The following is a 12,340-nucleotide window of genomic DNA, read 5'->3' on the forward strand; positions in this document are numbered from 1 at the left end:
AAAATGGTTCGAGCTACAAGACAATATTGAAATCACTTAGTTTAACTTCCTCCTTTACAATGCAGAAACTACTGTCCAATTTGAAAAGGTGGCTTGCTGGGGTAGTGGGTGGCAGGGGGCAGAAAACAAAAACCCTGGATTAGAGCACAACATTTAACCCTTAGAGTTCAGTATTTTAACTAATAGAGAATCCACTGTTATTGCTGGGTCTCACATCTGCTGATCAATTGCTCAGCAATTATTCATGACTCCATTCCTAAAGTATGCCTTGCCCACCTGCCTTGATTTTTATGGTCATTACTCCAGGCTGACATGATGACACATAATTCTTTTATGTCTTCATTGTACCTAGTGCTGCAGAGTAACTGCTGAAGTGGTATGGCAGAAATGACCTAAAGCAAATCCAGTAATGGTAATGATGATACAAATCTGTGATAGCAATATTCCATCCTAACCATGTGGCTGTTACAACACATCCACCTGAATGGTAATAACCATCAAGGAGGTGGTATCAGCTTTCCCTTACATTCTGTAAGTCTTTCCTAACCAATCATGAAGCTGTAGGATTATGGTTCCAGTTCTAAAGATCCTGGAATCAGAGCCATATGCAGGAAACAAGGACAGGAACTGAATCTGTAAACTGTATCTCCACAGTCAGTTTAATGCAAAGTGCAGTGGCTTAAGGAATAATTCGACTCAAAAGCCAGACTGAGTACTATAGTAGCTTTCAAAGTTGCAAGTGGATCATTACACACACACATGCACTCACCCAAATTCTGAATGGCATATATTGATGAAGAGGAATATTTTAACAATCACACCGATCAAATAATGTACAATAGTTTAAAAACTAGTGGATGAAATTTCATTGTAAGCCAGGAGACCCAGGAGACGAGGAAAGGTGTGATTTGTCAGGGTTATCAACATTCAAAGACAGAGAGAAAAAGAACAGATCTGAGAAACAGAATCATGCCAGCTCCTTTGTTGTGACTATTACACAATGGGCCATGAGCCACAGAGACCCAGAAGCATCTGCCAAAGGTTTCAGACAGCTGTGCAAGCATTCCCTGCCATTTGTTCAGCTGTTTTGAAGTGAGAGGGACACATATTCCCAGGGTTGCACCAAGTACCCTTCTTTTTCAATTCAGAATAATATGTTTAGAACACAAAATTTTTATTAGTTGCGATTTTGTCACTCCGAATATATATTCACCTGGATGAATGCATTTGCTGCGTATTCTGCAACTAATGGAGGTGAATAGAATACACTGTGCCATATTAAAAACCGGGTAATGCTGAAGAAGTGAAAATAAATACTCTTTCCATCTAAGAGCAGAGTTACTGCTTGGAGAATTAGGTGCCTATTTACCTGCCAATTCAAAATGTCTTGAATATAATTTATCAAAATTCCATCATCTTCCTTCCTTTCTTGCATATCACAATGTCAAGGAAAATGATTTAATGGTGAAATTTCAGATTGTAGCATATCCCAGCTCACCTTATATATATGAACATGGTTATTATGTTCCAGAAATGAATTCATTGAACTTGTTAAAATTGTGAACTGCTCCCTTCAACCAAAGGAAGAAAAAAAGAGAACAGGGAAAAAAGAACCTTAGAAAGAAAAACATAAAGACTTTTACTAACCGATCTTTATTTCCTTTGACATATTTTATAAAGACTCAGTGTGTGGGAGCTAAATATATTAGCTGTCTTGGGTAACATGCTATTAATTTTGTGCTTCAGAGTTATTAACCACCTTTCTATGTACAGTTCACAGGCAAATGAATGAACTTAATCCCCGTATTAAAACACAAAACAAACCAAATAATCCCATGTTTCATGACTTTTCAAAGTTGATTATCTCCTTGGCAATGCTTTACCAGAGGCCAGATATCCAATTGCCACTTTAGAAAAGAGTCTCTGGCAGTTTATATTAGAGGCCTGTTAAAGTGGATTTAATCACTATTTAATAGTCATTCCTCCCAAGATTAGACATAAAAGGTCACAGAGGAAAAGCATTTATTTTTTCTCAGTGATTTAACCATACTGGGTTTATAAACTTTCCTCCTCCAAGGATCACACCAGTCTTGAGAGAGTCTACTTGTGTGATAATATAGCTAATACTTGCAAATTTAAACAATTCAATAGAGAAAATAAAATATTTAAAATGATAACATTTAATGTCAAAAGAATTCTTTAGATTTCTCTTTATCTGGCTTCGTCTAATTCTTCAGGGCAAAACAGAGCATCATTTAATTCTACAGCAGTAATTTTATATAGAGGATGATCTTCATTTCCTAATTATCAAAGGACATTTTATTGTAAGAGGCATTAGATATGTAAAATAACTACAGTAAATGAAAGCATTATGCCATAAATCATGATGCTTATCTGCATTTGTGGGTCTCTGTGCTCCAACAAGAGCAATGGTAGTTTAGTGTATCAATAATCCCATGGGAAATTTAGAATGATTTATATCTCTGACTTATTAAAAGCCTAGGCCTAGCTCAAAGGTCTCCAAATACCCATAAAATTAGGAAACTAATGCCATAATATTAAGAAATAATAGCAAAAATTTCACACAGGAAGTAATCCAATAAGACATTACCCAATGGAAATTACTTCTGTTAAACAAAGATTTCAAATGAAAGCTTTGACTAAGCTATGTCAATAAATTATGCTTTTATGAAACTCACTTTTTTGTTCTGTTGCTGTATATCTCACTTATATAACAATTTCTTTTCCTTTATAACTCAACCTAAAGTAATATATAAGTGGAGCTATCTATGTCTTTCAGTACGATTCCCTTTTCAAAGTTTTCTGCTTTCAAATACAGTATAGTAATAATTCTACCAGAAATCAGTAATTTGACAAGTTACATAATCATTGTTCAACAGCTATCAGAGAGTGAAAAGTGGAGTCTAAAGTTTAGAAAATTATCAGCATAAAATTTAGTGATGCTATTATTATTATTATACATGAGCTTTATGTAAATAAAAATGCTAAATATTTGGAGAAATGTTTTTGCACAAAAATGTATATAAACTACAGCCCATTAAAGTTCCTTCTAGGCCATTTTTGTCGATACAAAATATATGGAAAAGTTTATATTTTTAAGAAAATTATTGGGCTGGTTAAGTAAATAATGTCTCATCCATACAACACTCCCCAGTCATTAAGAATGATGATAGGTTTCTGAATTTATTTTTCATTGAAAGGTGCTCATTACAAATTGTTTAGTGAAAATAGCTGGTTCCAAAAGCATATACAAAATATGATTCAAGCTTTTCAAATATGTGTAGAAAAACTCTATAGAAGGTATATGTCCAAATACTAGACATGGTTATCTCTGGATAGTAGGACAAAGGGTGATTTTTCAGCTTTTATTCATTTTGACACTGTAGGAATTTTCCATTATAAAGATACACTATTTTTATAATCATGTTAACATTTGTTGGGAATTTATAGATATCGAATAAAATAAAATTGAAAGGAAGTGGATACAGATGGTTTCTGAAAGAACAAAACCAACAGGACAACACTGTGAGGACGATTTCTATGTTAGGGACTTTGTTGATCGTCCATTTGTTGTTAGTGCACAGCGACTCACAGGGATATAGGCTGCTGCATAGAGGAATCAGATGGGCTTTAATTTCCTAGTTTCCAATCTTCTTTTCTTACCATTTTATTGCTGACATTAAGGTGAACACAATAGTGATGGAGCCTCAGTTTGTATCACTATGCTCTATTGCAGATTTTATTCTCAATATGATAGCTATATTTTAATGTTGCACTTAATTTGTCTAACTCTGATTTCACGTTTTAAATTGCAGGTTTATATGAATATTAGCTAATGTGGAAACTCTACTGAATAAAAGTGTTCGGTATAAAATGATGTAATAAAAATAACAATGATTTATATATATGTAAAGTATTTACTATGTGCCAAGCAGAGTCCTAAAAGAACTTATATATTAGTCAATTATTCTTCAAAGCCACCTATGAAGAAGGTGCTATTATTATCCCTCATTTCACCCATGAGAAAACTAAAGCTCAGAGAACTAATAAGCCCCTTGCTGAAAGTCCCATGGTTAAAAAGTGACAGAGAAGGGTGATAAGTCCAGATAGTCTGGCTCCAGAACACTTACTTTTTGCAGATTTTCAAAAGTTTAAGTAAGCTTTTAATTTTAGAATAGTTTTAGATTTACACAAAAGTTACAAAACATAATACAGAGAGCTCATGTATACCCCTCGCCCAGTTTCCCTCTCTAGTGAAAATCTTACATAATATGGTACATTTGTCACAGCTAAGAAACTCACATTGGTACACTGATATTAACTGAACAACATACTTAATAATGTTTTTCCTTTCAAGTATTTCATCCAGGAGACCACATTACATTGAGTTGTCACGTCTCCCCTAGCCTCCTGTGATTTATGACAGTTTCTCAAACTTTCCTTGTTTTTGATGACTTTGACAGTTTTGAAGACTACTAGTCATGTATTTTGTAGAATGTCTGTCAGTTTTGGCTCGTGTGATGTATTTTTTACGATTTACCTGGGGCTATGGTTTGGGGAGGAAGACCACAGAGATGAGGTGCCATTATCAACACATCATATCAAGGGTACACCCCACTAACATGACTTATCTTTGATGATGATAGCCTTGGAAAACCTGACTGAAGTACTGTTTAACTGGTGTCTCTATTGTAAAGTCACTGTCTTCCCACTGTCCGTGCTATGCTTTATGGAAGAAAGTTATCAAAGCTCACAGTCAAGGGGGACAGGGGAGTTAAGCTCCACCTACATGAAGGGGAGGGAGTATCTATATTAATTATTTGGAATTCTTCTATCAGAGCCTTCATTTTTAACCCATTACTTTCTCTATATTGCCTCTCCCGCCCTGTTCCTTCTTACCACTTTGACATGTTATTCATGTACAGTAGTATAAAAACATAATTCTTAACTGATTTCCTGCTTTTTCAAAAGTCCAAAATATGTTAGAACCAAATGTGACAATAAATTTGTTTTAAATTATTTTCCACAGACTGCTGTAAAATTTGTCATTAAGTGACTAATTAGAAACCATTTTTTCTCAGAAATACTCTGTAAAGGACTTACCAGAAATATTCGTTCAAGTTGATCCTGAATGTCTTTCATTCCTGGAAAAGCAGCAACTCCTTGGATCATTTCAACAAAGATGCAACCTACTCCCCTAAAGAGAGAAGAAAGAATCATTACAAAACTTCAATACATTCGGCTTAGGAAAACTAAATCTGGAATTAGAATATCCACTCCCACAGAAGAGAAGCAGTGGGTAAACAGTTTTCTTTTTCCTTCTAACATTTTAGATTCAGGGGTACACGTGCAGGTTTGTTACATGGGTATACTGTGTGATTCTGAGGTCTGAGGTATGAATGATCCCATCACCCAGGTACTGAGCATACATAGTACCCAACAGTTTGTCAACCCTTGTCTCCCTTCCTTCCTCCTCCTTCTAGTAGTCTCTAGTTTCTATTGTTGTCATTTTTATGCTATGAGTACCTGATGTTTAGCTCCCACTTATGAATGATAACATGCAGTATTTGGTTTCCTGTTCCTGTGTTAATTCACTTAGCATAATGCCCTCCAGCTGCATCCATGTTGCTGCAAACAACACTATTTCATTCTTTTTCATGGCTACATGGTATTCCATGGTATGTATGTATCACATTTTCTTTCTCTAGTCCATTATTGATGGGCATCTAGGTTGAGTCCATGTCATTGCTATTGTGAATAGTGCCGTGGTGAATACGTGAGTGCATGAATCTTTTTTTTTTTAGAATGATTTGTTTTCTTTCAGATATATACCTAGTTATGAGATTGCTGGGTTGTATGATAGTTCTGTTTTAAGTTCTTTGAGAAATCTCCAAATTGCTTTCCATGGTGGCTGAACTAATTTATTATACATTCTCACCAACAGTGTATGAGCATTCCCTTTTCTCTGTAGCCTTGCCAGCATCTGTTGTTTTTTGACTTTTTAATAATAACCATTCTGACTGGTGTGAGATAGTATCTCACTGTGGTTTTGATTTGCATTTCTCTGATAATTAGTGATGTGGATCATTTTTTAGTATGTTTGTTGGCTGCTTGTATGTCTTCTTTTGAGAATGCCTGTTCATGTCTTTTGCCCATTTTTAATGGAGTTACTTGATAAACAGTATTTTTAATGAGCACCATGAGCTATCTAGGTGACGTACACCTAGATCCCATAACCCACCCACTTCTCCTGCCCCCATCTACTGCCCTGAAAGAACTCTAAATAGATGCAACTATACTGGGCTCAGAAAAGAGTGGAAACCAATAAAATAGTGCATTCTAGTGCTATTACTTACAGAATACAGTTAAGTCTTTAGCTTGATATATGAGTCCTCACAGTCATGTTCAAACATCCTTTTCCAACTATATTTCACAAACTCATAAAGTATTGTAGTCTCTAGACATTCAGTGGTTCTCAATCCTCTTTGCATTAGAATCATCAGGAGAAGGTTAAGAAACTGCATATCTCTGACCACAAACCCCAGAGATCCTGTTTCAATTTATCTAGGTTGGAGCCCAGGCATCCACATGGGCTGCTCAGATGATTCAGGGCAGCTACAGTGAGAATCGCTGAGCCAGACTGATGTACCTGAGTGCCAAGCATAAACCTATACCATTTTACTCAAATTGCTTCACTACCTAGAGTACCCTCCTTCTTTGCCTATTTGCTCTTGATAGCGAATTCCAACTCAACCACTATAATCCTGTTTAAATCCATCTCCTCTGTGATGCCTTTCATGGATCTTTCAGCAGACAGAATTGCTCCCCTTATAAGCTTATGGATTAAGCCCTTACTCAATATATCAGCCATCTACTATGCTCGACATTCTTTCGCAGCTTGACCTGCCAATCTCACAGTTCCCACCTAGCAAGTTAGTCCAGTAAATCAAAAGGCCTTGCCTCCCAGACCACTGCATCTTGCACCTAGCCCAACAGGAATAACCAATCCATAGTATGGACAGGGAGCCACTTAGATACTTCTGCCCCTCTGGAGAATAGGGCAGTATGGTAAGAAACTAGCATATGTAGATGGCTAAGTCACATTAGTGTCAGGGAAGTAGCACGAATGGCTACACATTCCTGCAGATGAAGTCCCCTGAACTGACTTAGTTCTTGACTTCTGCAGGCTTAGATGTTCAGATGATCCAGTTTTGTTTTGTTTTGTTTTGTTTTTTAGAACTCTCTACCTCCTGGAAATTCTCCAGATTTTTACATTGGCTGTATTTGAATGAGTTTATGTTTCCTGCAAGTATTCTAATAAAACCATGAACATATTGGGACACTTCTTCCACTGCTGCACCCCCATACTCAATTTAGGGCAAGCAAACCCTTGAGTCTTTATTTCAGAAACCTAGGGGTTAAGACCAAGTGACCTACTTCTCTAAAGCTACTCCAGTTGTTATCACAGTTGTATATAAACAGTGTTTTGAATTAAAGAAATGATGTATTTGCAGAAATTGCTTCCCTATTGTACCACATGATTCTTATTCAAAGTAAATACCAATAATACACAGTGTTAAGATGACTAAAAACAAACAAATGCCATTTTACATCATAGGATGTAATTTTATTTAAGTGGTAAATAATTTCAAACCAATGTTCTAGGTAGATGGGTTTTTACACAAGATGTTTTCATTTTAGATTTGAAAGACAACATAGGTATCAAGAGAATTATTTTATTAGGATATTAAAACACAATGATGTGCTTATAAATATTAGGGCTTCAGATGTCTGGTTAAGTCTACTTAAATTTTCAGTATGGTGGCTTTCCAAATTTTTCTGTCAGGAATTCTTTTCTAAGACTATTTTCTTCTTATTTAAGTTTACACAATAAAATACCTTGGATCTTAAATAGCTACCTGCATCTTCCTTTTTTACATTCAGCGTATCCTCTCTGCTCTCTACTTTTTGGCCTTCATTTTTCCCACCATAAGCTGCAGCTCGGAGTGTGAAGAGCCTTAGCAGAAGCCATAGCCACCCCCATTATGTACACAGCTAGGCTGGCTAGGAAAGTAACTATTACATTGCCAGAACTACTTATAGAATTTATTTTAGCACTACTTGTGTTTAGTCTATATCATCTCCATAATATGTTACTTAGAACGATTAAAAGACAAATCTATGCTGCAATTCTATTCAGCTGGAATGGAATGATGTAGCATTTTTATAGGCTCTTATCTGCTTAGCTGGCTAAGACTTGGATTTTCATTTCTAGTGGATGTTTCCTATGACATCATCTTTTTCAAAGATGCTTGAGGATGTACTAAAGAAGCTGAGGGAATTACACTTAAAGGACTCACAAAAAGAGATAAATTGTAAAAGAAAATAAAAAAGTACATGTATAAAACATATCAACATATGAATACAACAGAATTCCTTATTACTGGACTGCCTTACTGCCATACAGCAATAAGAGCTCTTCAATTTAATATGAAGGAACTAGTGTCTGCTTTCCCCCCACCTCTTTCTACCCTCCATTAGCCCCACGCTCCCTCTCTCGATGGATTAAATTGACTGCACTGAATGGTTTACTGAGAAAAAAAAATTCATCCACTTAAGCACTATAATTTATGATATATAATCTTATATCAGGAAATGTCTCCTTTGTTCCTTCTTTCGAGAATTTGAGTAATTATGTAATTATCACCCACTCAGTCTAAATTTTTCAAGAATAAGAACTGGTCACAAAAGCTTACAATCAAAGGTGTCACAGGATGCAGTATGCTCAAACTCTTATTTTAGGATTAGTTACCCAGTAAGGTAATATATAAACACCTACCGAGGCTCACACATTCTTCAATTTTTTTGAACTAAACATTTCCCAGTTTAATTTATGTCTCAGGTATATGAAAGATTTTTTTCATCACAATTCAAAACAAAATTTTAAGCAGAATTGACAATTTGTTGTCTGTACAACCAGAGACAATCTTTTAGGATTGAAATTTACATAATCTGGGAGTTTTTGTTATTAAAAAGATTATAAAATTATAACTAAAAATTGGCCATAGAAGTGTATTTACAATGAGCAAATCAGTCAAAAGAAATCATAAAATTTTAAAAGGTAACAAATGCAACAAAGAATCTGACATTCAGGAAAACAATGTAAAATTAACTATCTCACATTTATCCTTATCTGATAAATCTCTCTAATACATTTCTTTCTATAATTTCGGCTGTATAATCTTCGATTAATTCTTCTTATGACAATTCTGTAGTAACATTTTCTGTAACGAGAATGTAGAGATAACTTAGACTTTCCTCTAGCATGATGATGAACATTGGTTTGGGCGTATGTCTAATAGTTCAGAATTTTTTTTTCTCAGCTTCACTTCTCATTGTTGGTGAGGTCAGTAAACTTTTAGGACTGTTGTTAATTTTGGGAAAACCTCCATAAAGTTTCTGTTTAGCAGATCTGTATGGTATAAACACAGTAATTCGAACGTATTCCAGTTTACACAGTTCCTTCAGCATGAGAGGACATGCTTAGCTCAGAGTGTAGGGTTAGCAAGGATGCTTAATGCCTGAAAGGGCTAGACAAGCGCAAGCTGGTTGGATTATGGAGTGATGGCACTGGGAATGGAAATATTCCAGGTTGAGAAAACAGGGTCTAATAAACTGAAGAATCTTTAGAGAGCTAACTGCTGTTGTTATGGCTCTATGTGGACAAGAGGAGAAAAGTCTAAAAAGAGAGCAGAAGTCCATATTCTAGTCTAAGAATGGCTTCTACATTTTTAAATACTTGAAAAATATCAAAAGAAGAATATTTGGTGACATATGAACATTACCTGAAATTCTAATTTCAATATCTATAAATAAGCTTTAATGAAAAACAACCACACTCATTCATTTAGGTACCGTGTATGGCTGTTTTCTCATTGAAATGACAAAGGTAAGTAGTTGCTACAGAAACCACATGCCCTGCAAAATCTAAATTTTTACCATCAGGCCCTTTACAAAGTTTGTGAAATCTTGACCTACGTTATGCTCCACTTGCAAAAAAACACAGTAATAGAAGTCATCCTAATCAGTTATGGAAAAACAAATAAAGAAAGTATAATATATCATGATTATTTGTAAATAATTAATAGAAATAATCTCTTGAATATGATCTGTTTTTTCACTACTCTCTTTAGCAGTTTTCCTGTAATAAAATATGCCTTAGAAGTTTCCTGCATTTTGTCAAAAATTAGTAGGTATTTTAAACTTGAAGATAGATATTTTAATCTCTAAAGTGTTTTGAACTGAGAAATAAATTGGGAGAAAATACGTGTAGTGATTTTTTTAAATAAGGCCATCTAACTTTTTCCTAAAATAGAGAATTTGGTGAGCTGATATGCATCATGGGAGGGAGAAGAAGGACAGTTTATTTTACTAACTTTAAAAAAGTTTCTATTTTATATTTAGAAGATAGGGAAGCATTATATCATGCTTGGAAGTACTACCTTTTATTTTATAAACATTAGAAAATTTTACCTGTTAACTTTAATTTTATAAACATAAGGGGTTTCCAAAATTATGCCGGGTTCTATCCTGATTTCAGAGGATTTTCTTCCCATCTGTTTTCTTTCTACTCATACCCTACATGTGTGCCCCTATATTGACAAAAGGAGAGGAATCCAATTTTTAAAATTATCCCCTGAACTTTTTTCTTTCTTAAAATCAACAGTAGAGGCTGGAGGCAGTGAAGCCTCCACATGCTCTGCGCGACTGACTTCTATCTCGAAATTTACATCACGTCTGTATCCACATTAGATTTTCTCTGCTCCAGCCATGCTGTTCCACTGTCCTCTCATAAAACTTGCCACACTCCTTCCCATCCCAGGATCTCTGCACGGATTGTTGTTCCCTTTGCCTTCTCTGTACCTGGTTAATTGCTTTTTGCCATTCAGGGGTCAGTGCGAATAGCTCCACTTAGAAATGTCTTTCCCAGTGACCACCTGCAAGGCAGTTCCTCGTTACAGCCCCAGCCCCAGTGTCTCACCCTGCTTTTCTTAGTTTGTCCCCTTCATAACACTTAAAAATGTTCAACTGCGTTTGGCTTTTGGGCGTGTGTCTCCTCTAGATGGAACATCTACAAGATCAGGGACAAGGTTGTGGACATCACCTTATTCCCAGGACATAGCAGAGTGTCAGGCACATAATAAGGGCTCAAAAATATTTGCTGAATGAATCGAAAGCAATGCAACCCTCGTTCCCCTGGCTATTCTGTGTGAGCTGAGCTTAGTGACTTCTTTCCAAAGAATATAGTAAGGAAGTAGGAGTGGAGAGTGGGTGTGGACGGCAAATTTACAAGGGGGAAAACTGGCAAACACTATCTCAGCCATGTGACAAAGGTTAACATCACAAGTGATATGTCATGATTTCCCATAAGACTGATGTTTATGGACTTTTTAAAAGAATAAACATAGAAATTGATCTCCTGGTCTGAAAACTTGAAACATATTTGTCTTATCTGAGTTTGTTTCTCAGGAAACCCACACTCAGAACTCCAACAGTATTACGGAACTGAAACTTCTCTTCCTTATTCCTGCCTAATTCCTGTTTCCCCGCATGTAGCTTCATTTCTTCTCCACTATATAAACCCCCAATTTTAGTCAGCTGGGGAGATGGATTTGAGACTTTTCTCATGTCTCTTCAGCTGCAGCACCCAAATAAAGGCTTCTTCCCTGGCAAAACTCATTGTCTCAGTCATTGGCTTTCTGTGCAGCAGGCAAATGGGACCTAGGCTGAACCCCTGGTGTTTTGATAACAGTGTCAAGAACACTTACAGGAAAATGACTAGCTCTTCAATCAATGCTGCTGGGAAAATTGGATATTCTTATCCAGAAGAACAAAACTAGACTTCCATGCCTCACAGTATACAAAATCACCTCAAAATGATTAAAGACTTAAACATAAGGCCCAAAACTATGAAACCACTAGAAGAAAACATAGGGGAAACACTTCAGGACATTGATCTGGGAAAAGATTTTATGAATAAGACATCAAAAGCACAGGCAACAAAAGCAAAAATAAACAAATGGGATTATATCAAACCAAAAGCTTCTACACTTAAAGCTTCTGTACAGACAGGAGATAAGTCTCAAATCCTTCTCCCCATCTGACTTAAACTGAGTTTTTATATAGTGGGGTAGGAATGTAGCTACGTGCAGGAAAACAGAGTGAAACAAACAACAGAGTGAAAGAACAACCCACAAAATGAGAGTAAATATTTGCAAACTACTTATATGACAGGGGATTAATATCTAGAATATATAAG

General features: G+C 35.8%; 1 protein-coding gene across 3 annotated transcripts in view; it reads right to left on the reverse strand.

Moving 5' to 3' along the window:
* CDK14 (cyclin-dependent kinase 14) overlaps positions 1–12,340 on the reverse strand; it is a 487,133-nt gene that overhangs the window by 215,025 nt on the left and 259,768 nt on the right. For all 3 annotated transcript variants that reach the window (XM_011956201.1, XM_011956202.1, XM_011956203.1), the window contains one exon: positions 5,125–5,218. In XM_011956201.1, coding sequence (XP_011811591.1) covers positions 5,125–5,218 — 94 coding nt within the window. The remainder of the gene's footprint in view (positions 1–5,124; positions 5,219–12,340) is intronic.

The sequence above is a fragment of the Colobus angolensis genome, unplaced genomic scaffold, assembly GCF_000951035.1.
Source record: "Colobus angolensis palliatus isolate OR3802 unplaced genomic scaffold, Cang.pa_1.0 Scaffold410, whole genome shotgun sequence".
Lineage (NCBI taxonomy): Eukaryota > Metazoa > Chordata > Mammalia > Primates > Cercopithecidae > Colobus > Colobus angolensis.